The sequence below is a fragment of the Pieris rapae genome, chromosome 22, assembly GCF_905147795.1.
Source record: "Pieris rapae chromosome 22, ilPieRapa1.1, whole genome shotgun sequence".
In the NCBI taxonomy this organism is placed as follows: Eukaryota; Metazoa; Arthropoda; class Insecta; order Lepidoptera; family Pieridae; genus Pieris; species Pieris rapae.
Window position 1 is genome coordinate 5,207,939 of NC_059530.1, and position 26,400 is coordinate 5,234,338.

At 34.6% G+C, this 26,400-nt stretch overlaps 1 protein-coding gene across 11 annotated transcripts in view; it reads left to right on the forward strand.

Annotated features, from left to right (window-relative positions):
- The window catches only part of LOC110996542 (MAP kinase-activating death domain protein), a 45,850-nt gene that overhangs the window by 1,393 nt on the left and 18,057 nt on the right, over positions 1 to 26,400 (forward strand). For 7 of the 11 annotated variants that reach the window (XM_045633154.1, XM_045633158.1, XM_045633155.1 and 4 more), the window contains exons 2-20: positions 4,543 to 4,715; positions 5,661 to 5,841; positions 7,770 to 7,911; positions 8,609 to 8,741; positions 9,145 to 9,302; positions 11,270 to 11,520; positions 11,942 to 12,194; positions 12,761 to 12,887; positions 13,818 to 13,850; positions 15,569 to 15,660; positions 17,374 to 17,590; positions 18,934 to 19,092; positions 20,336 to 20,546; positions 21,103 to 21,204; positions 21,587 to 21,675; positions 22,151 to 22,327; positions 22,671 to 22,814; positions 23,301 to 23,432; positions 25,256 to 25,456. In XM_045633154.1, the coding sequence (XP_045489110.1) occupies positions 4,614 to 4,715; positions 5,661 to 5,841; positions 7,770 to 7,911; positions 8,609 to 8,741; positions 9,145 to 9,302; positions 11,270 to 11,520; positions 11,942 to 12,194; positions 12,761 to 12,887; positions 13,818 to 13,850; positions 15,569 to 15,660; positions 17,374 to 17,590; positions 18,934 to 19,092; positions 20,336 to 20,546; positions 21,103 to 21,204; positions 21,587 to 21,675; positions 22,151 to 22,327; positions 22,671 to 22,814; positions 23,301 to 23,432; positions 25,256 to 25,456 (2,904 nt within the window). In that variant the 5' untranslated portion in view covers positions 4,543 to 4,613. The remainder of the gene's footprint in view (positions 1 to 4,542; positions 4,716 to 5,660; positions 5,842 to 7,769; positions 7,912 to 8,608; positions 8,742 to 9,144; positions 9,303 to 11,269; positions 11,521 to 11,941; positions 12,195 to 12,760; positions 12,888 to 13,817; positions 13,851 to 15,568; positions 15,661 to 17,373; positions 17,591 to 18,933; positions 19,093 to 20,335; positions 20,547 to 21,102; positions 21,205 to 21,586; positions 21,676 to 22,150; positions 22,328 to 22,670; positions 22,815 to 23,300; positions 23,433 to 25,255; positions 25,457 to 26,400) is intronic. The other 4 variants (XM_045633157.1, XM_045633162.1, XM_045633163.1 and 1 more) reach the window with 1 other exon arrangement.

Genomic DNA, 26,400 nt, shown 5'->3' on the forward strand with positions numbered 1-26,400 from the left:
CAATTGCGATTACTCAAGTAGGGCGAAATTTGCATAACATTTATTTTTAGTTCAACTTTTCTAATATCAAGGGCATATATTTTTAGCTGATCTGAAATGTGTGATATCTAATCGAAGAGGTATAACCAAAACCAATGTTTCTAGTATATCTTACTTATTGTTTGACAAATGTTTACAATAACGTTTACTTCGAGAGAGTTATATAATTATTCTAAAAAACTGATATTAAACGAAGGGGTATAATCAAAAACCAAATAGTTTGTAGTATTACTTACACCATATTTTTCGACAAAATATGTTTGTAATAACGTTTACTTCGAGAGAGTTCTATAATAATTCTAAAAATCTAATATTTAAATACATTTTCCAAAAGATCTATAGGACGCAGTCCTTTTCTCTCTTTTGTACAACTTGACTTGACCTAATATGCCGTAACCTCTAGGCTGGCTTCACATCGCTCCAAGTTTCTTGGCTTTACCTCATCTGCAACTGTACGACACCAGGTTCTCTTGGGACCGCTTCACTTCCTTGCGGGTTCCAATCAAGCGCCTGCTTGGAAATATGATTAGAATCTCTTCGTTGCCTATTCTATTTGCGTTGTTCTGCTGGCTAATAGGTATTTCTCAGCAGCGCTTTCAAGAAACTCGTAAGTTTCTGTACAAGACAACTCCTTAATATAACGATTATATTTGTTAAAGAACCCAGCGGCGTTCAAAACGTTAGTTGCAATTTCAGATAGAACGAGTTAGCAATTAAAATTGCTATTATTTTTTTGTCAAATACTCCAGAAAGTCTAGTTAAGTAGAGTAAAAATAGCCTAATGTAATTAGCCTACTGATGGAAGCATGTACCTCCCAACATCATCGTTCTTAGAAGAAATATTATAAATATTATATATATATATATTTCAGAAACACTAAAGTATTAGTGAAACAAATCGACTTGGGGTTCAAGAAAAGAGCAATATAAGGGCCGGCAATACACTTGCGAGCCTTCTGGCAATGTGGGGGCTAGGTATGTTTGGGTACTACTTAACATGTCCATCAGCCTCCGGTAGATTTGGTCCCGTCCTTTAGAAAAAAAATTGTTAAAATTACTTGGATTTTTGCCTTAAACACTCGGAGCGAATGTGTTTTTACAGACGGTTTTGATTAAAACTTCAGTTGTAAATTTACCTCGAACGAAAGGATGAATTAACTGAATACACCCACATTGGCAGACGTCATAGTTATACAGTGACACAGCGTGGCTAATCGTGTGGAAACAATGTTTTCACTTTATCTCTCCTATTGACGTATAAATACTATGGATTGACGTCAATCGATGCATATAGGCTTTCAGGTCCTTAATATACTTGATTTAGTTCTAAACGTCTATATGTAACTGTAATGTCAGCTACAATGGTAGCGCCTTCTATTGGTGCAGCTATCATGTCATGTCAAATCCCAGGTATGTTATTCTTTCTGTTTTGTCATTACTGTTATATGTCCAATTTTTGGGAACAAGTCTTGATGGCTAATCAAAACCGTAACGTGTAAAAAACCAAATCTCATAACGCAGTTCTTCTTCTTCTAGTGTAATTCCCAAACTTCTAGTTGAAATTCAATGAAATTTCAAACATATCGTGTTTATACAAACTCTGCTTGGTAGCCATATATTCTAATTATTCCCATAACGAGGAGTGTATGGCCATGCTGCTTTTTGACTATCATCCTCTCGAATTTGAAAAGATTCCTTGAAACTCGAGGCCGCCCGGTATAAATAAATAAATGAAGAGCCCGATTAATTTCCAATAATTACAAGTAAAATATTAATTACAGCTAAGATTTTTACTTTTCATCTTGGTTTCCTATATATCCTGGCCATATATAGGCCTGCTTCAGGTTTTTCCAACGGAGCCCGCCCAGTGGCTTTGAAGAATCTTGGAACCAGTTGACTTGTAGAGCATATGAATCTCTTTAATTTCGCAAACAGTTATGGCTGCAATCGTCCTGTCAATATAACACCAAATTAAATTCACATATCCAGACAGTGCGTACATAAACAAATATAACCTTATCAAATTAATTTCAGATTTATACATTCACATAATGCGGAGAAAACTTTGTACATTAAAAAAATATGATAGAATTTGATTTGATTATTCAATTTGCCTTCGAGACCGATACAATGGTTAACGGTAATGCAATTTTTCAATACTATTTTTATGGTACGATTTGTCTTTAGCCTCAAAATGGTCTTCAGTTTCGGTTGTGAACGCATTATATATATATATTATTTATCACTGAAGAGTTTGAAAAATTAACCCTTAGTAACAATAAGGTTTCAAGTTGAATGGACGCGCGACTTATAACTCGCTGGATGTCTTCATTAAAAATAATATAATCTTGTTGACTGCGTCATAAAACTTTTATTGGAATAACTTTAATAACGCGGTTTATAGCACGTTTACTGCCACTGCTGGATAAAGATCGTAAAGTATTTAATAAACTCAATATCGTCCTGCGATGTTAAACTATTGATTGAAATCGCTATAAGAAATTTAATCCGCGGACGCGCTGTTTGATATCTTATGGGAAATTTATATATTAGAGAGTGGACGGGTATTGTAAACGGAAGAGTTGCTGCATCTGGCGCAGGATAAGACACGCTTCAAAAGACTGACGGCCAACCTGCCAGTAATGGAGATGCACTAAAAGAAGCTAAATACAGTATATAAAAATAAATACATCAGTGGCGTTGCAACCTATTTACCAACCGGTCTGGGCCTTAGATTTCTGTATCTGTCTCATGATAATTTGTCAATCTAATAGGTAACTAAGTGATCAGTCACCTGTGCCTGACACATGCCGTCGACTTTTTGGGTCTTTAAGCTAAGCCAGTTTCCTCACGATCTCCTTTACCGTTCAATCATATGTCAAATGTGCACATAGAAAGTTCATTGGTGCACTACCGGAATACGGCTCAATTATTCAGAATTAATTTAATTAATTAGACTTTAATTGGGTATAATGAAAAATGCATAATTGCAAGTATTGTTCAGATGCACTTAGACAGGCTTAATGCGTTTATATGTTACTTGCATTATTCGATTTGAGCTCCCGCACACCGGTTGGGGACGTAATTGGGTCAGGGAAATTGGGCCAAGGGCGGGTTGGCGTTCAATGTTATAAGGGTCGTATTTCGAAGAATCAGTTTGTAAACTGAGTAGATTTATTTGTCTAAACTTTGCCATCGTTATAGTAATATTATATCTAAATATAATCAAAAATATCATTAAAGACTACTACAACAAGAAATAACTTAATAACTACTACTAACTAATACTTAAAAGCTATATAAATATATTTTACCGAAGCGAAAAATAGCGAGCCTACACAGTGTGAGTGTCCATGGGCATTATTATTTATATTATATTATTATTTATCGCCTGTTTGCTTCTATAAAGATCACCTATTTGATATTCATTGGAGTTGCTAGATGGTCTGTTCCCGGAAGACCTTTTTTGTTGTTTAATTCATATATTTATTTTATAAAATAATGTAATCTTAGTGGTAGTATTTTACATAAACCACTGTGGTTTATATTAATGTTAGCTTAGCTAGCTATGTTAGCTTTTCAGTCAATCTAACGCACCCCAGAAGATTATGTTACCAATCCAAATACTAGACCACCTGTCTCTGAAAAATTATCCTACACATCTCAATTATAGAGGATGAGAAAAAATACAGTTAAGAAAAAAACTCAATAAAAGAAAGATTTTCTTCCCATGAACAAATGTATTAAGAAAATTACAAAACAGCCATTTAATCCTACAAAAGATTCTCGACGTGACGTCTTTGCCTCAAATAGGATTCCAAAAACAATTTCTTTTCAATACGTCAAGAAGGCTTATGAAGAGAAAACACTCAACTTATGTTATAACGAGTTTACTTAGAATTTGTGTGGGATCTTGGGCAAAAGTTTTTACATAAAATAATTGGAAATTGGAAATATCCATTTACTTGTGATTGATAATATATTTATGTTTAAATCTAGAACTTAGATTTAAATAAATAAATAATATGCGGGAAATAAACTTACCTATGTTTAGCATTCTTGTCATACATTTTAGATGGATGATTTTGAAAAATAATCGGTAGACTTAGTATTATTTTATTTATTAACACTTCGTTGCATTACATATAAAACAAAAAAAATTTTAACATAATTTAATGAAAAGGAGGGCAACTGGCGGCCTTATCGCTTTCGAGCGATTTCTTACAGGCAACCACTGTGAGTAAAGAAAAAAATGTATTAAATTATATAAGGCAGGCATGCATCTTATGTAGTTTTGAACTTCTCGCATTCACTTTATTTTATCACATTGACCTTTTTACTTATTGTCATTATAGTGGTTGCCTGGAGAGATAGCTGAAAAGCGACAAGCCCTCCAACATAATGTATTATTCTAATTGTACTGTATATCATGGAACGAAGTGTGAACACTTATATCTTTATTCCCCTGTCATGACCAATCCAGTAATAGTATATTTCTTTCAGGTATTCTAAGACAATCATGAAAAGCAATATTTAAGATATGAGTGCAGTATCTAGACGGGGAACACATAAAGATGGACGTCCAGAAGCAGCAATTATGCCCTCGGCTTGTGGACTACTTGACCATCGTCGGGGCACGACCATATACCACTGGGAAGGGAATGGCTCCAGTTCAGGTAATAAAGGTTACGACGAGCAACAGGTTCACTTGTAAAAGTAAAAAAAATGTCTTCTTGTCGACGAATTTTTTCGAGATGACATTGGTTATTGGCACACTTTTATCAATATTTGGATGTATATCTCAGATGGTCAAAAATGGATTGAGATAGGTTATTGGGTTTAGGCGTTAGGGTCTACAAAAGGTCGGCACCCAAAGGTCGTGTCAGGTGTCCATGGGCGGTTAGCACCATATTCAAAGCCTGCGTGATTAATGCAGTCTCATACAAAACAGGATACATATGAATTATTCAGTGGACTAGGGAATGACTACTTAATAAAAGGCTGTTAAAAGCAGCGACTACAGTTTTAATAGCTTTATTTGGCTCGTAGCGGCGGATATTACCTTCCTCGATAAATCGGCACAACACTAACTTAATTTATCGATTCGAAGTATTTTTTTTTTTTTATATAACAGGGGGCAAACGGGCAGGAGGCTCACCTGATGTTAAGTGATACCGCCGCCCATGGATTAGTTTGATTATCGCGTTCAACAAATTAATAAAATTACTACAAGTTAATTTATATTGATATAGTTATTTTTATCTAACGGTCCCAGTTACATATTTATTGTTTATTTAATTTTATTACGTCATAATACAAACATTAACATATTATCATATAGCAGGAAACCAAAACTTTTTATGGCAAATTTTGATTAAGTAAATACAAATGTTTGAAAATATGTATGAATGTATATTATAATTTTTAATTCTAAAATCATTCGTCCTCGTTCTAAAGTCTAAGAGCTACGGATGACAGTCGTTTAAAAATATGAACGGGACGCTCGCACGGATTCGAGTGGGTGGCACCGCTACTGTGGCCCCACTCCACTCGGATCCGAGTAAAGAGCACGGAATGTGTTAAGCAAATAACGATGAATTCTTACAAGTACAATTTCACAGGCCCCAGAGCTGTTACGTCGCTATCCGCTGACAAACCACGACGATTTTCCACTTCCTCTGGACATGGTGTACTTCTGCCAACCCGAAGGCTGTGTTTCCGTAGCTCAGCGAAGGCAGTTGGCCCATTTGTCTGCTAGAGATACCACGTCTTTCGTCTTCACGCTAACTGATAAGGATTCAGGTAAGGTTTAGCATATTTAATACCTGGAAACATGATGAGGAATATATAAAGATAAATACCTACATAATATAGAATATATAAAGTCCCTGGACACAATGGCAGGGGAGTAGAGTAAAATATTTAAAAAAAACCTGATGAGGAACCAAGCGCTTTGTGAAAAATAACTTGCGGCTGGCAAAGAAAGCTCATTAAAATAATTTATATACATCAAATTCAAAGTGAATTTTATTAATTTAGGTACCTAACTTAATGTACACTTATGAACGTCAAAAAAAAGAAATATACATTACATGCGTCTTATTTTACATTTATTGCTAGTTCTCAAATCAAGGGCGTAGAACGGAAGAGAAGAACTGGCGATAAACTCTCCGCCACTCCTTTTAATACTGTGGATTTCGGGTATAACGAAAATGACGCGATCAGTCAAAGGTTTCTTTTTTCTTTCGTGAAATATAATAAAACTACACTTTTTTACGGATTGAAGTTATGTATTATTGTAAACTTATAATTATTTAAACATAATTTTAAATTTAACCAACGTTTCGTGTGCTTTACAGCGTGCGTGGTCACCGTGAAGTCGGTTAAATTTAAAATTATGTTTAAATAATTATAAGTTTACAATAATACATAACTTCAATCCGTAAAAATGTGTTCTTTTTTAATGTGTAAAAGTTATGTTAATAAAAGACAATAGTATAATGAAACTATATTTGTAGTAAAGTTAATGTAGATATTTTGTGTCTCTTTTACTAAAAAGCGTTTTTAGAACGAAATTCTTTGATTACAAGTACAATAAATAATAATAAAAAGTTTAAGAAAATAGAAATACGTGTCTTAGTGAGCTTTCTTGATAGAACTTTCCAAGACGATAGTAACATAAAACTTCATGAAAAGTTTCTCTGTCAGAACAAAGTTTATACTTTAAATGTGAATGTCTAAAGAAATTTATTTCCAAGATAAAAATCAGCATAAGAATCAACATTACGTAAATTTTTACACAAACGAGTTTCTTAAGGCACTCTTGCCGCGCACCACAACTATGTAGAACTATCCACTGAAGTATGTGTTCAAATATTTCCGAACCAATTTGACTTAGGTAAGACGAGCTAAGATTCCTGTCCGTTTGTGTTACATAATACATTAGATTGTCTTACTTCTCTGTTTGGCTTAACAAGTTGTGTGAAAAATAACTTGTAATCTTTAATTTAATGGTTGGTTAAAACCTGAGCCAATACTGGCTACTTCTCAAAACGATACCGATCTAAAGAACAACTATTTGTTCCACGCTATCGAATTTCAGAGCAGTTAGTTACCTTGTCACACATATACCTAGAACGCACCATAACCGTTAATACAAATAATACAGCGATTGTTTGGTTTTGTATAATTTTCATCTTTTTTTTTCAGCTGTAAGAATGTTATCATATTAACTTTAGCCTAACATCGACCACCGTAGAAATAGAAGTCTAATATCGACTACCGTATTAAATAACACTTGTACTATTTTAGTTAAGTTTCTGTTTATTAAAAAAACTTTTAAATTGCGCGATTTTACTAGTCTCGTGCGACTCTCATTCCTGATCGTAAGATCGATTTAAGGCTATTGACGAATAATCTTTCGGTCTATGTGCGCAAACAATCGCACGGTAATGAAGAACATAGTAAGGAAACCAGAATGGTTAAGACCCACAACAGTGTGTGTTTTAGGCACAGAAGATTGATTTGCTTGTTTATTAAGAAAAATAAACGACCATGAAACGGATACATGAGGCCCTTTGAATGTTATAGCACCACTTTATTTCTCCAAGGTTGCGTCATCAGCGTTATCGGGCTAATCGGAATCGGTATCACTGTTGGCATTGGGACACAGTACGGCTGCAGTCATAATTACAATGGAATGACATATGAAATGTGTTCTTTTGTTTTAGGAAGGACGCGTTACGGGATATGTGTGAACTTCTACCGAGCTGTGGAGCGGGCTCCCGTCCCGGGACCACGGGACCGTGGTCTTCTGAGACGGGAGTCCTGGCGGAAGTCAATGGAGAAAAGTTCAGACTCTGCTTTTTCCAGGTGATCATTTATTTCTAACATATCATTTCCTATAAACACATTCCTTAATGTGGGGTTATACCAACTTTCCAATTTCGGTATGATTGCTTTCTTGGTTTGACTTGTTGAGACTTGAATTCTTAACTTAAAATCATTAAAATCGAGTATTTTTTTTAATTTACAGCTTATTTTCTGTAACACTTAAACTTTGGTGTAAAGTATATATTCGTTCGAATAGTCAAAATCTAATATAAATTTGTATACAATATTCAGAATACCAAACTAAATATGTCTGCTAATCCAATTGTTAAGCTTTGTTCCAAATATTTTTGTTGTGAGAAGTTAACAAAAAGTTAATACTTTGAAAATATTGCAGAGAAATTTCTCATACTTATCAAAAATGGATTGAGATAGGTTATTGGGTTTGGGCGTGTCCATGAGCGGTTAGCACTAAATCCAAAGCGTGATTAATGCAGTCTTATAAAAAAATACGATACATTTGAATTATTCAGTGAACTAGGGAATAACTACGTAATAAAACGCTGTTAAATCAGCGACTACAGTTTTAATAGCTTCAATGGCTCGTAGCGGCGGAAATTTCTCACTTCCAGTATCCAACAAGTATCCATGATGATCGCTAACTTCCCAAAGGGAAGAAAAAGCAGATACATTCTGGTCTCGCCTCTAAAATCAAACCTAAGGCAAGAACTTGTTCCAGTGACTATAGGAGCAGCAATTTAGCGCCGAGTGATTCGGAAAGAGAATGCAGTGCACCGCGTTTCGCGCCGGCTCCAGATTCCGAAAGCGGTGGGGAACATACCCCAAGCCCCAGAGCTACTAGGAAACGACAGGTATGTGCTTTTGTTTCTAACGACGGTTCAGATAAGTTGTTATAGAATATATTTATTAATTTATTGGGAAACCAAACAGAGACATCCTTATAATAAAAACAAAGTCAAAAATAAAACACAATACAAACACACTGGATGCATCCACTATAGGTTACACTTATACAACCATATGATACAAACAAAATAATACATGACAACAACACACGGACTACAACGTTCTGCTGTGGACGCCGTTTTGATGAGAATTTTATACACATATATTATATTCTCAAATATTATGTATGTATATGTGAAATGAAACTGCCATCGGAATAGCACGGTCAATATTTTTTTTTTTTTTTATAATATATCGCAGATGATCCACGGCTTTTCTACATAAAAGTGAAACTGTCTTTTGTTTCAGCGTATTCGAAACCATTCCTTAACCTCCCTCTGCCTCCTGTCCCATCACCCGTTCTTCTCCACGTTCCGCGAGTGCCTCTTCATCCTCAAGAAATTGATCGATGCCTGCAACGAGTCTTCCAGTCCACGGCGTGTTGGTGCGTCCAGACAAATATTTAGGTAAGGTTGTAATGGCTGTGCTGTTTGTTGAATATTTGCGGATAAGCAAGAAAAAGTGGTTATAAGTATGACGCAATTATTCTTTCTTACCTTAACATTATTGTATTTTTCGCAGTAGTAGATGGTTCCCTGATCCCTTAAAAACCGTCAAAAAATTAAAAAAAATTATGGTTGAAATGTTTCTAAACGATTCCCGTTCGCTAAATCCGGCGAACGGATGATGTTCTTTTTTTCTATTTCAAGCAATCTTCTTAAATGGGGCTACCTGGCTAATGGATGATTATGATATCACTGTCATAGAGATGGACACGGGGCCCGTATCTTGCGTATTCCTCACACAACTATTTTTCGTCTGCGTACAAAGTCCACGTAATAGTAGCATCATTATTAAGATGTTCTATCATTAATAACCCTTAGCTGTCCCAGTAAAAACAGCATATGATCTTTACGGAGGATGGCATTGTCTTAAGTATCTTCCTCTTCCTTAAATTGTTTTTATTCGATTCCGGATCATAACGATGAAGCCATAAAAATGAAGCGAGGCAAAATCAGCCACTCATCAATCAATCACTTTAGAAATCAATCACTTTAGAAATCAGTTTCCGACGCGCAGACAGATTTCTCACTTCCTATATAAATCTTCATTTCTTCTACGCCATAAAACCGTAACACGATGATCCGCCAAAACTATGTTTTCAACTTTTTAAACATTTGCTCAGTTACTTCCGTTGAAGGTCCCGTGTCCCTGTGTATGACCCTCATTCTTGGTTAGTTAAACTCTGCACACCAACGCAAAACCGTAGAATATGGAGAGATATGAATCCCTAATGTTGCTCTTAAGTCTTCAAATGGAGCCGGTACCGTAGTAAAAATTTTCATGCACATTACCGTGCGAACTTCAGTTTTAACACGTTCCGACACAACTCAAACAAATGTCTTCTATTTTTAAAAAGTAAAAGAGAATTGATTCTTTTTTATTATATCTAATGTCTGAGCAATGCCTGCCAATATTTATTGTTTTTTCAAGGAGAATGTATCTTTACTCTTCTCTATATATTGTCACTATTTATAGAACGGCCTTTCGTGTGGAACATAAACACGAATTTCACGGTACTTTCCTCAATACGATAGTGCCATTTAACAGCTCAAACGTAGAATTTTACAATGCACTTAGGCACGAACTCTATTCGTTCAATGTTTATGATTTCAAAGACACGCAGTGCTCTCTCAAGTACCCCATTCAAATAAATCTATGACGTTTATAAATAGTGATAATATAGATGCTTCGCGCTCCAAATGTATGAGAAATTTCATTTAAAAACTTGTCCATGAAACTTGATGACTCCAACGCTAATTAATAGGGAAAACTTTTAATAACGCTCGTCTTTTGTTCTAGAAATATAACATGGCTTATGTGCTATACGTATTGGTATATAACCTATTCTCAGCTACTTCAATTAATGTATGAAAACGTAATTCACAAACTGTGTACTGTTGAGCTATTTTGGATAATTAAAATTAATTACGCCGTAGAAAGTAGCGGACTCAAGGAGATTAAACTTCACTAAAAATCGCGTATGCCGTGCTAGAAATCGTTTTAGATAAGAATCCTTAGAACTGACGCTTTTCCTGATGTCGATACTTACTCGTTGAGAATTCGATACTTATTCGTTGAGAATTTGATACTTATTCGTTGAGAATTTGATACTTATTCGTTGAGAAGGGAAAACACGAGCTCTGTGGTCTCCACTACTAACTGTCAGGCACCAGCTTACATCTTTAACTAGCGCCTGTGCATTTGAACCCTTCGGCTCAAGAGTCTCTACACTAACGGGAACTAAGTTGGATGAAAGATTTGATCCGTTTATTATTTTCCGCCTACTCTGCGGCTTTCTCAGCTTTTTTGCTTCCGCGAGAGTTAAAAGCCTAAAGAATTGAACATCACACTGAGAATTTAATTCTTTCAGAGATACAGTTTGGTCAGTATTAACGGGCCAAGCGTACGACAATACACCTACAATAGTATTACACGATGTGAAAGAGATAGAGACGTGGATTTTGCGTCTTCTTTCCGCACCGGTACCAGTTCCAGGAAAAACGAGAGTGGAGCTAGAGGTTTTATCGCCGACTGCGCATGCGCCGCTAGTATTTGCCCTGCCCGATCATACCAGATTCACCCTTGTGGACTTTCCATTGCATTTGCCGTTGGAATTACTGGGTATGTACTAGATTTTTTTATGTAAGTAGCAAGAAAAGTAATAATTCGTTAGAACAATGAGCTCCCGAGGAATTTACAGTATTTGCTTAAAGTATTGAATAATGTGTTGTGTGAAACTTCTTTAGGCGCATGAGGGTAACTTTTTTACTGATGAAACACAATAATAATAATATTAGCGTCACGAAGATGTGCAGCGTTTTTGTCGAAGAAAAGGAAGAGAGCCATTGAGACAGATCTTTTATTTCTTTATATTATCATTAGCACGATTACAGTATGTAAATAGTGTGAATATAGACATACATACACCTGGGGCTTTTACCTTAGTAATAATTAATTTACAAAGTTTCACTTCTGACATGTGTACTTTGTACGCACGCACTTTTTGTGTATCTGTGAACCAATAGATATTGTTTGTCTGTAGGTGTAGACACCTGTCTGAAGGTCTTGACGCTGATAATCCTGGAGAACAAAGTGGTTGTCCAGTCACGTGACTACAATGCTTTATCAATGTCTGTAATGGCATTAGTATCAATGTTGTACCCACTCGAATATATGTTCCCGGCAATACCATTGTTACCGAGTTGTATGAGCTTCGCGGAACAGTTGCTGTTGGCGCCTACGCCCTTTTTGATCGGAATACCAGCTACATTTCTCACATATAAAAAGAATTTTAAGTAAGTATTAAAGTATATTAAGATATATTCGATAGTATCAGATTTGACTGGACACTTATTTATTTATTTGGAAACAAAACAGACACATCTTTACAATAAAATAAAAAGTTACCTACATATAGAGAAAATATAAAATAAATCACAGACTACAACCTTTTTAAGTCTGGGCCTCAGATTTCTGTATCTTTTTTTATGACTATTCGTCAATCTAATAGGCAAGTAGGTGATTAGCCGTAGGCTTTTTGGGTCCAAGGCAAGCCTTGTTGCCAAGCTGTTTTCCTTCACCGTTCGAGCGAATGTTAATTGTGCACATAGATGAAAGTCATTGGTGTACAGCTGGGGATCGAACCTTGGGATGAGAGGAGCACGCTGAATCCACTTGGCCAATAATGCCCATATAGAGAAGAAACGACAAAAAACAAGACTAACAGGATTCCAAAGATTTTCGTATATCTGTATTGTTACCACAGACTAACAATTACATGATTTTAATACGTCCCCGTAACGATAGTGATCTAAAATGTAATAATGTTGATAGTCCTAAGATAAATTTCCTTTACGTTTAGATTACCTGACGATATCTGGCTGGTGGATTTGGATGCGACCAAACTCACCAGTCCCTCGGGGGCTGATCAAGAATTGCCACCTCTTCCGGAACCAGAAAGCTCAGTTCTAAAAAGCCATTTGAAACAGGTATGATTTCATAATCGGTCCATATTAATAAACATACTTCAAGCAAATACGCGATCAATGAGTTTCTTATGTCAAAATCTGTCACATTGTCAATTGTCAATCTTGAAAAATTTGACAGACTTTAAAACTAAGGCTTAGAATAAGCCTTTGGGAATAATTTAAAATCATAACTAACGTTTTATGTAGATCTCTTTTGTATGTAACCATTGTCTCTGTCACTCTCTTTCCAACAATTCAACACTGTGTCCTCGGTATGCTGTGTTTATGTATAAAGCATTTATAACCTCTTTTACTCAAGTATTTTTCTTATACAACAATGAATGACTAACTTTGTACTTGGCATACTATTTGCCGAAGCCGCGCACTAATTATTTGAAGATGTCTATTAATAAGGATGTTCAATTGATTAAAACTCAAAAAATAAATGTGTTTATTTTAATTTAAAGGGACATTATAACACATCATATTGAGCCCCACTGAAATTAGGAAACTTGTCCGATGCGACGAGTATTTTGTTCGTATATAATATTCAGTTTCTCATGTACTTACATCAAAGATCAGGAAATTTTTGAAACATTTATAAAGATTTAATATATATATAAGGCCCATATTAGTTCGTTGTAAATATTTTAATTGGAAACTAAATTATTGAAAATGTTGATGATCAGTAATTGTTAACAGTGTAAACGTTCTATTTTTGAATTAGACTGAAGATAAAAAAGGCGTCATTGAAGTATTTAAACATCATGTATTACAGCATCTAAAGCGACCTGTCACTTTCTGATATAAAACACGTGAATGATAAAAAAATCTACTTTTAAATTTAAATTAACACAAAACTTATAGTGTTGGTAAGAAAAATATCTCGAGGTATCTTTTCTGGCATTCTCTTTCTTCACTCACTAACCAAACACTTTCCTATCGCACTAGGGTATGCAACTCATGGGGACAGCTGGAACCGGAGTAAATATCTCTATTTTTACATGCACACTCACTTTACCTAGTATACACTTGCATTGTATGCCAGTTATTATAACAAAAATCAATTAAAACTTAACTGAAATTGATGTCTTTTGAGACTGTCTTGTAAAAAGTAAATATTAATAAAATTTAAATATATATTTACGTTACTAAAGCCTTAAGCATTAAACGACAGATACATTTAAAAGAACTATAATTTCCAAAAGCTTGGCTAGCTTTACACAATACAGCAAGCTTACTGTATATTAGCCTGTCTCAAAGTTCCTAGGAAGGTCTTATAATTGTGGGCCAGTTACGCGACTTCGGTCTGACCAACTTTGACCAAGCCCAAATTTCGTTTGAAAACTAAAAGACATCGATTTCAGTATAAAATAATACATAAGCATGTAAATAAAAATAATTAAACGCGTTAAACTCTTTTTGGTAAGTTAAATATGTAGTCCTACTTTTATAACGTAGGTAAGTAGAGTATGGCTATATAAACTACAAGATTATGCTTAGTTTGTCCCATGCCCCATTGGGGACAAGGGATTTAATCACCTAATGTTTTTCATAGAATGCTAGGTTACAACAAATAATGATACTGTGTTATTTTCATTTAGGTATTTTTTTATTTTAAACAAAATACAGTTTTTAAAGATATTGTTTACGTGACAGATTGCAGAATAAATTGTAGTTTTTTTATTTTTCCCTTTTTGGTTTGTATTTTGCTTAGGATTTTAGACCAAAAAAATGCCACAATCTCGTGAGTAAAAAATGTTTTATTGACCTAGCACGCCATTTTTTAATATCGTTGACAAATTTAATGACGAAATTAGCGCCTATTTGCCAACGTCAAGACTGTTATATCAATCTGACAGTTTAAAGACGAATTCCATTTGAACATAACACGTCCATTTAGTTTCATGGTTTGTCAAGTTTTATCCGAAAACTGTATTTCGTTTATTAATATAATACGTATAAATACTTATATAGTTTTTAATATAGCATACAATGTTTGCGCTTAGTATGCAGGACTGGAGTTTTAAAGTAGCTTTATGAGCTTGTTTGAGCTATTTTCAGTCAGAATTTTGAATATAATAGCGATGACGTTATCCCTCGTGTTCGTAAACTGGACGAATGCGCAATAATTACACGGCCCCAAGTCTACTATACGGTCTGGTAATTAACGCCGACAAAATCAATTGTTCGTATGTTAACGATGTTAAAGGAATATGCATATTCCTTTAATTGTTCGTGTTTTAAGTGTAACGAACAAAGCCAAGTATTGGGTTTTAATTTATACTTGTTTTTTAATTGCGTGTATTTTCACTAGTTGTTACATTCAAATAATAAACATAGATAAACATAATTAAAGATACTAATCCCCAGATTTTAGAAATAAAAGTATTGGCATCTGAATTATTTTATGATTTTTACAAATTCAATAGGTATCTTTTTTTTATTAGCCTAAAAGTTTCAATACATAACCTTAATTTAATACTGTAGTAGCAGACGCTGGGGCCACGGTTAAGATACAAACTCGGGACTCAGCCCAAAATCATTTTTGACATATGGAAGACATCGCTCAGTCTCGACTTCGAATCAGAATTGTTTACAGACACGAGTACAGAAAACGAAGCGTTAAATGTTTATAAAAACTGTAATATTTGAATTTTCACTATGTGTTTTATTATACTTATAGCTATTATAATTCCTAGGCTTTAAGCAGTCTTACGAGCACATCAGCGGAACAGGCTACTGCTCCAATAATGCCATCTAGACGAGATAGTGTCGGTGGTGCAACTCTCAAGTAAGTTTAAATACGTTATCAACATAAAAATGATTTGGTTCAACATAAAACTGGCCCAAGGTCAGTGTCCAAAGGTAAATTTGAAATACACATGGTACAAAATTACTGTGGAGTTAGAACAGAAAAAACGAGTCCCATACTTACTCAATCGTTTACCCGAGGACATAAGACGTGAGCCTAAACTTGCTTAATTGACAAGTTTATTAAAAAAACACTTGTTAAATACATTGTAACTATTTACATAATTTATTTATAAGCTATGTTTATATAAAGCAGGTACCTACCTGCAGTTAAGCTTCGTATGCAGTTTTGCAGAGTATGGTTAAAATTAAAATGTAACTTTTTATGAATAGATATATTACATACATACAAAAAAGATTTGTAATATTGATATGGTCATTATTAGATACTGTTAGCTTATTACGTAATAACTTTTTACAGTAGAAGAACTGCGTTGCAATTCTTGGTTTTTTACAGGCTACGCTATATAGAAACTTCAATGTGTACAATAGACAAATCATCTTCCAGGTGATGGCCTTCGCCTAGCAATAACCGCGAACTGGAATATACAATTTATAACTTAGACAACACGTTTTGTTCAAGCACATAATATGTCTAATGTCTATGGTTAATGTAAATACTGTGAACTGAAATATATTATTTATTCCAAGAGATACAGATATGCAGTATCTGAAATTCCTGTACCAACGTATAGGACACACATTTATGAGATTCTAAATCAACAAAAACTCTTACGCTGACTAACTTTTTGAAGTGAAACTTCTATTGGCACATGAGGGAATTTTTTTACGGATAAAACACAATAATAATAATATTACCATCACGAAGATATACAGCGTTTTTTTTTCGAAAAAAAGGGAGAGAGCAATTGAGAGAGAGTAAGAAGGGGCGAACGTAGCATGATGGAAATAGCCATGGAGCGAGGGAGCAATAATAAATAAAAATAATAATAAAAAGTCTTTATTCATTTTAAGAAGGTACATCTTCCTTTTCATAGTGTAAGATTTGGAAACCATTTTAAGTAAATATACCTGTGTTAGGGTTCCCAGCTCTTCCATAACTAACTTAATTACTTAAAATATCATTATTTAACCAATTCGTTTCAAGCAAGTGAAAAAGATCGAGTGTCGTATCACGCACAGTGCCATGGAGCGAGAAGTGGGAGAGAGCTATAGTGAGATAGATTGAGAAAGAGAAAGGGAGATCGAGAAAATATACGCGCTACTGATTGATGTATTCGTTTAGTAGTTACATATTAGAACTTTAGATGGCAATTCTGTCGCATAACGTCTTGTACAGTAACGCAGATCTATTTTTTAATTAGCAGTAATAATTAATTTACAAAGAAGTTTCACTTCTGACATGTGTACTTAGTACGAACTTTATTATTAACATGTGTCAGCAAAGGACAGACTGCAGAGCCGTCAAATTGTTATTTTATTTTGAAGGGTTAGGCAGAGACAGAACTAAACTTGCAACGGTCCTGGCATACCTCTATCGGATCCAATTAAAAAAAAATTAATTAATTTATTTATTGTATAAATAATCTTAAATAGAAGAAGTTGGTGTGGTGAAAACACAAACTGGACACAGTTTTTCTGTCCACCAGGACGTCGAAATTATTTAGTTAATTAACTTATATACTAAGGCCAGGGACATAATACAACATTTGATTAATTTATTTATTTTCAGAGTTCAGACACCGTCTTTCAAAGACAACACACATGGCTCTCACAGCACACCGGAAAGCCGGCGTGTGTCAGTGGGAAGTGCCACGCATTCCCAGAGACATTCTTTTGCATCCGCCCATACCCCACAGTCGCAACCACACTCTCCACAGCAGCCTTTTAATCCACTCATATATGGAAACGATGTGGACTCGGTTGATGTAGCAACCAGAGTTGCTATGGTTCGTATATTGATTACTTCCAAAAACATATTTAATTATTTCGAACAAATATAAACTTTTCCCAAACTGATTTTTTTTTATATAAGCGATAATATTCTTAATTTGAAAATATAGATGACAATTAACTCCGGCTCGAATTTTTTCCAACATGCCATTTATTTTACCTCTATTAAAACAACAGTCAATCAAACAATCATTCCAAATTTAAACATTTTCCAAACTGGATTGTGTTTGGTAAACTTTACACAGAACTTAGCGATGATATTTGGAATATTCGTAATTTGAAAATATTTCAATTGACTCCGGCAAGAATGTTTATCTTGCGACATGTCATTCAATTCAAGTCTATACAGAACAGAGTATTGCAACAACTTTCCATATTTAAAAAATGTAATGAGTTTCTATATTTATAAAATTATCGTAACTATGCATGTGAACAACTTCAGCTTTATCTCTTAGACTGACAGACTTTATCTCTTAGTTCTGACAACGGATAATAAACAACAAAACTTTTTGGACAATGGATTTTCATCCTTTCACCACTATATGTTGTGGTAATGTCTGGAAGAAACTAATTTAAAATATAATAAAATAAATAAAATGTTATAATTAATATTTGTAAGTACTGTATAATATAGAAATGTACAAAACAATATTTTCTGTGTCAACTGCATATTGCATGTCAGTTTCAATACTGTGTGAGTATATTGATAGAAATACTCTCGACTATTTCCAGTAAAATCATGACCTTAAAATACAAATGTATCTAAAAGCGACACAAAGATGTTTGCGTGGGCGAGACTAGCTCTAGCGTGACACAATAAGGGTGAAGGTCACGTGCAATAACAACGTAGTGTTTTTCGCTAGAAATACTTATTAGAAATGCCCACGTAGCAAAGGGGGGCACCGGGTGCCACCTTTTTTTTAGTGACACCCACCCGGCCTCTCAACTTAAGAACAATGTACAAACAAAACGAAATAAATGGCTAGCATAAAAATTTATTTGTCAGGGATTCCTCCACTAGCACTAGCTCAGTTCTATGTAGAATTCGGAGATTCCCGTAATAAAGCCTGTCGTTGTCGTGGGGGATTTCCCGTCCCATACTCGCGATCTTTTAATAAATGATCCATGTCCCGTATCATTTTTTTTTTACTTTCTACTTATTATATATACTTCTAGAAAAAACGACACTAACAATAGAAATAACTAAAATGTTGCCTATATTGTTCAGTGTCGGTTTTTTGTGACGGTGTCCGCGTGCATCGTAAAAATTCACTCTAATCATTTTTCCCTCACGCGCCTAAAGAAATATCACTTAAAAAATTGCTTAATTTGCTTCCAGGTCCGGTTTTTCAACTCCCAGAATGTGCTGGCGAACTTTATGGAACACACACGGACCCTGCGACTGTATCCCCGACCCGTGGTCGCCTTCCAAATCAACAGCTTCCTACGCTCCAGGCCAAGAACTTCAGCTTTTCTCAATAAATTTGCTAGAACACAGGTAATTTTTTTAAATCTTCATAATGTCGCTTGAAACGCATGATTTGCTTTTGTGATTAACTTTTTTTTAATTACTTAGATAATGAAAAGTACTGTCCAGTCTTTTGTGTATAAAATAAATAAAAATAGCCTTTAAGTAAATTCAAAATGGCAAATTCTTCCACTTATCCCTTCCTTGCGACAATTTTCCTTTTTTTCCGGCTATCATTTTATTTCATATTTCTTAGTTTTTGGTGGGCATCCTTTCTTTTTTCTTTCCACTGGGTCATTCTAATTAAGGGTCTTTTAGACCCATCTATCATCACAAATGCGGCCAATGTGACCGGCCCATTTCCATTTTAACTTTTTGGTTTATATTACGTCTTTTATTTTTGTTTGCTTAGTATCATCAGTACATCGATTTTCACCTTCTCTTTTGGTTTCAATTGAACAAGTTCTATATTATTTATTCCAAAACATACGTACATTATCCTTAATATCGAGGAAATACATAAGATACACAATAAAGCTACCGTGAACTGAACTGAACACACTCTCCCACACACACACGTACACCCCTCCACTTAGTTACAGGGAGAACACTTGAACACCCCACACCATAATATAACTACTTGTCTATACTAATATTATAAAGAGGAAAGGTTTGATTTTTTGTTTGTTTGTTTGTTTGTATGAATTGAATAGGCTCCGAAACTACTTGGCAGATTTGAAAAATTCTTTCACTGTTGGAAAGCTACATCATTCCTTAGTGACATAGGCTATATTTCATTTTCAAAAAAATAGGCATCCTTACTAAAATTACGATAACATTAACATTTGTTTATTATTTGATACAATTCTAACAGATGGCGCTGAGTTAAAGGTAGTTTAGTTTAGGTCCGTGTCGTGGTACCAACGTTTCACATAAGTTCTCCTACGGTTTCCCTTGATTAATTTACTACTATGTAATATAACAAAAACCTTAGCCACAGCAACGCTTGGCCGAGTCTGCTATTAAATATATATACCTAAGTTTTTCAATGAGTTATGTACTTGATGCTAGAGTTTTTGGCTGTTATTTTTAGGCGCTGTATGCTGAAATACAGGTTCACAACTATATCAGCGTCAGATAAACCTGACTAATTTTGTTTAAATAACTAGCGCAATTAGATATAAGGTTTTCCTGTGAAACAAACTTGAAATCAATTATTATTATTATTACAAAGATTCTGATTGTAATATTCAGTATAATTTTAATATTTCAGGCAGTAGAGTTCTTAGCAGAGTGGTCACTTACTCCACACAATGTGGCCTTTCTACGGGTTCAAACGGGCGTCTTTGATCCACGTCAAGTTGGAGACAAACCCAAGTGGTTCGCAGACACATTACAACCAGTACGGTTTGCGGTTTGGGATGATGGGAGCTCTCTTAATGGTGCCTTACGACAGTTGCAGCGTCAGGAAAATCAACCCACTGGTAACAACTCTATAATAGATGTATATCGTGTGTATAGTTTGTGTTTTTTTTATTTTTTATTAATATTTATTGTGTGGCTCTTTAGGCGGGCAAGGTGTGGTGTATCTAAAGATTTATATATTGACATATATATATAAACGCATGCATAAGTTATTAGGTCAAGTCGATCAAGAGACTTCTTCAACACAACCATAGTATGAAGCATAAATATAGCAATACCAACTAAATTTCAGTGTAAGAAGTGCATAAATAATTAACAACCAAACATAAAATATATTGTTTTTTATATGAATAAATGAAAAGAAATGTATTTTTGCGGACGCTCGGCGGACCAGTTCAATATAAATAATTTTAATAATAATATTTTTTTGTGTGTGGTGGGAGAGGGTATGGACACGTGAGTGAGTGAGTGTTAGAAGGGTGTGTATTTTAAAGAAAACAATTTAATTATGTATTAATTTAACTTTTACAACCTTAAGTAGCTGACGTTCAACTAACCTTAATACTTATAGACAGAGATAGACAATAAATTAAAACAATATTTTTTTGTTTCCAGACGAAAGTGGTTCAGATTCTGACGGCGCCGAAAGTACCAGCTCCTCGTATTCGTCTCTAAGTGATTTCGTTTCTGAAATGGCATCATCAGACCTATCCCCAGGTTTGTATTCTTTTAAATATTACCTTTTGAAACAGTGTTAGCCCAGTGGCTTCGGGCAGGGTCCTGAGGTCCCTGAGGTCCCTGAGGTCTGAGGACTGTATGTGAGGATTTTATACACTGGAAGAAAATGTCGTGTGGAATGTCATATCACCCTCTCACCCAAAAAGTCGACGGCGCCAGGCAAAGATCAAATACGATCAAATACTAATCTACTAGAAAAAGCTAATGTTAAAAAAATAGTTGATTTACATAAACCTCAAATACTAGGCGTAATATCATTGACAGCTATAGTAAGTGTTGCTAGGGTTAGTTCTTGTCCAATCCAATAAAAAAAATAAACAACATTTAACAAATTTAATTTATTTAATTATTTTCGTGATAGGAGGGGGAATGCAGCACGTAATAGGTGAAACATATAACGCGGTAGTCCAAGTACCGATGACGCTTTCATCGTCGTTGGATCCTAAAACAGTAAGTTTATAAATAATTTGTTTATGCTCCTAAAGGAGGCCGTCTATAATCAATATTAATTATTAAATAAAACTCAAAAACACTGTTACCAAGAAGAGTGTTCGGAGTTTTTCGGATTAATACTTGCATTTGAGTTTCAACATCGGACATCGAGGAATTTCCACCTGTATCACGTCGATTTTTACGTCAGCTTTTGACGCGCAGCACCCCTATGTGGAACCAGCTGCCTACTGAAGTATTTCTGAATGATGGACTTATGATCCTTCAAGAAAACAGCATACAAATTCTAAAAAAGCTGTCAAGGCACTTGAATGAGTGTCCATGGGCGATCGTATCACTTAACAGAACAGAGCCCGTTTACGTGTTCCGTGATATTTTTTTCGAAAACCACATGCAGATCAAAACGAGTTTTGTATATAAGATATTCCTAAAAACGTAGACTATACATATAAAAGGACATTCGTTCGTTTTATAGGTTTACAGTCCACCCTCATCACTAATGTACGGTGAACAAGGTGAAGAACAAAAGGGTCAAGCGCGCGAGTCCACGTCTCCATCGCCATCACCATCCAGTTCGGAGCACAGTGATCTCTCTGACGATGAAGTGCCAGCCAATACAGATATTGGACAACCTACGCCTGTCAAGAAAAGTGTACGTAGTAGTTTTATAATCTGTATTTCAATTTAGGCTTAGTTCTCTTATATGAAAATAATTATCTGAAAAAAATAGCAATATCCGAAAGGTTTTTGGAATTCTTCTGTATTTAAAGAAAGAACCTAATATTGAAAGACCAACTCTACGTAAATAGATGGCGTTATTCTCCATTCATAATATCAAATTGTTCTGTCAATTTGACGTGCCCTTTTAACATTTCCTAAAAGCATTCGAAATGTCAACTGGTAGTCGGAAAAAATATTTTTTTTTTGTATTTAAAGGTAAACCTAATATAACTGTAATATTTTAATTCATTAATTCACATATAAAATATATATAGGATACAGACAGCGGTAGTTTTGGTCGCGAATCCGACTCAAATTCAACAACAACCCCAGCGACGGTAGTACGCGCGAGACGCGAGCCAAGCCCCGCCCACGACAATACGGCTCATGCGCGTACGCAGTTTGCTAACCGCACTAAGGTAAGATTTTTAATGAAATCTTTATAAATCCAGTTATGGGTTTTGGCTGGAAATTGCAAATTTCCCCTGATTATTTTTAAAGGCAAAACTTAGACTAAATTAGACACTTTGGATGCAATACACAAATCCGCACTACCTGACAGTTGAAAGCATTTGTGTGCCACACTACTGATTTAATTTATTTAAGAGCTTCGTTATTACATGACAGTTGACACTACATGTCAAATCCAATATGATGCTATATGAATGTATGAGTCAAGTCTTCCTTGGTTTATAAGCGTGGCGATTACTTAAGCCGTTGGAGTAACGCCCCAAATGTATAGTCAGACGTTTTATTATTACATTATTATTTCGCTTATATACTATTTGTTGTACGCGAGTGATTAATATAGATTAAAAATAAAATCCTCTATTAGCACCCCGATGACCCAACATTAATGAAAATTTTGTCGCTAAATCTCTGTTAAATCTTAGCATTACTTTCAGAGTTCAGGTGGTGTATCAAGACAGGCGTCTCAAACGTCACTATTAGAACAATTCGCAGCTCAGGCGAAAGAGTTAGTAAGAGAGACAACGCGACAAAGTAGTCAAGAAGGTTTATTGGCTCACATGGATAAGGTTAGTCAAAATATAAACTAAAACCCCGTCAAATGCCCGCAAATGATTTTGCGTAAACTTAACTACATATTAATGTTTAATAAAGTTTTATTGTCAATTAAGCAAGGTCAACGATTCTGTAAATACATAATGATTTATTGTTTATTTTAACTTTTTGCTTTATCGAAAAGGAACATGGAGAGGATAAGAAAATATTCGCTCCTTTTGATAAGGTATCCGAATGGATGAGAAGTATTCACCCATTTGTATTTAGTCGTTCTACACGTTTGGTCACAAAACTGCATTTGTTTGCTACATGCAATGCCTGGTTTCGGTGAAAGAAAACTGAATTAACAAAAGCACAGAATTTTTATGATTTCATTTGAACAGCATTCCGTAAAACATTTTTATTTAAAAATACTTAAAGTATAATATTATCAACGGTTAAATTGTTGCCTCCTTGAATCTATTAATCTTAAAAGTTGTTTGGCAAAAACAAATTTACGAATATACTATTGTGAAACCGAAACCAGGGATCAAAAATTCACAAATCACACACAAAATCTTACATATAGGGACAGTTACAGATTAAAAGCATTCTAAGCAATAGCACGTTGAACATTATATGCACGTGTATATACTTAAAATGTAGTATATTTTTTATAGTAAATTCATAACATTTAGAAATCGCTACAATATTTGAATGATCTTAGCGCTTGGGAACGAATCAGTAGCTACTAGTTAGAACCTCCCGATACGTCTGCGTCAAATTAAATTATCAAAAAGAGGATTGGGTTAGCTTCACGTTGTAAGCCTACATATGTCAAGATGGCGTGTCTATAAGAAACTAATTTTGACATCAGTCAGTCCCCAAAGTTGGTCTCTTCTTCGTTCGGTCTTAGGGTAAATCTAAGACACTTACATCAAAATTGGATAGACTTAATTCGTTTCTGAACTTCACCCATAGCGCCATTTGAAATCTTTATATATTAAAACAAAAACAGTATGATCGCTATGGGAGGTTTGCAAAATTGTGGTAAACAATGTGTGTTAACGCAAGAACACAATTGTTATAAATTGACAGGCTGTATAGTGTAAATTTGATCTGTGTTGTAATTTAGATATGTAAACTTTTAAATTACATTATTTTGTGCACTCCATTTGCACCTTTTAAGCAAGGAAACATAATTTGTGTATAGTAGTTCTTATGTATTTTTGCCTTTTAGTGCAGGTGGTATGACAAAATAGTTGTCGGAAAATATATGGCTATTGTCATTGTAATACATAGTCTATAAGCGGCTACTTACATGCCCGTAAAGAGTGGCGGAGATTTTATTGCTAGTTCTACTTTCCCAATCTACGCCCTTGACTTGCGAACTGGTAGTAAATGTTAATTAAGGTTCTATTTAACAACTATTTAACTTCTTGTCTGTTGACGTTTAAAAGTGTACTTGGTTATCTATATGAATAAATTTACTTTGTGTTTGAGTTTGACTCACAATGTCCACGTACCGAGACCATTATTTGAATCAAACATTTTATACCAAGCCTTTATATTTGTAGTTTTTCTAGAGCTATAGAAATATGAAATAAACCCGAGTTAAAATTAGCTCTGGGCCTTATCGAATTTTCATTTAGACTAGGATAAGATTCAGGGCCAATCGTTAGACTTAAATCCCTCATTTAAGACCGTTTTGAATACTTAATCTTTCTGATGAGATTCTGAATCTAATCCTAACATTCATAAAGTGATAAGCTATTTCTCGTTTTCATAGATATCTTATTTATTAGCCGTTTCAAGTGTTACAAGTTGAGACGAAATCATATATGATATTTTTACTTAGCTGACTTCACACGCTAAGAAGGCGGCAGAAGAAGCATCCAAAAGTGTTCAGGAAGCGTCGAAATCTGCGCTGGAAGCGAGTAAAACAGCAACCGCGGTTAGCAAAAATACCTTTGAAGATCTTACATATGTTGGAAAGTCGACTTTGGGCGATTTAACTAAGAGTGCAAAGGAAGTTGCGGCGAAGAAAGGTTTGCTTAAGGTTAGTCAATGTTTGTTTCTTCAAAGTATATTCAAACTAAAGCAAGTCAGCGTGCTATATTTTAAAATAAATTTAAAACATATGTATATATTTATATAATAACGATTGGAGCTTTAATTTAAATACAATTCCGCATCTCGTTACTAATACTATGAACATTGAGGATTACGAAATGAATAAATAAATAAATAAACATGCCATTATAATGATTGATTTTTTTTTAATCTTATGAATTTAATTAATTTTAATATTAGTATTGTAGTATATATATGTAGTATAGCATATTTAGGGTCTGTTTCACAATGTCCGGATAAGTTCCAAATAAGCTATTATTGGTAGGATGAACAGTATTTCTGCGTTTCACGACTGTCAGATAGCGCTATTCGTCATGAAACGCGAAGTTTTATCTTTCGAATAATTTATGTATTGCATAGCTATTTGGTACTTTATCCATACATTGTGAAACAGGCCCTAAGACTTCAGAACCTTTTAGTTAGAAGGATCGACTTTTGAAGTAGCTTTTAATTTAAACGTTTAGTTTACGTGTGCAGTGTCTGGACGAAACTGTTTTTAAAAAGAAACTATTAGTTTTGATCTAAATAAAGTGTTCTACTGACGTATGTCAACTATATTGCATACTTTTGCTTTCTAACCTTTAAAAATTATTCAATAACGCTACAACAATTTTGACGCTGGACCTCAGTTATATATATATATTTGTTTCATCAATATTTGTCAATCTAATAGGTCAGTAGGTAATCAGCCTCCTATGCCTGACACACGCCGTCGATTTGGGTCTAAGGCAAGCCGATTTCCTCAGAATTTTTTCCTTCACCGTTTGAGCGAATGTTAAATGTACATTAAAAGAAAGTCTACTGGTGCTTATCATGAGATCGAACCTACGACCTCAGGGATGGTTGCGCGCTGAATCCATTGGTCTATAG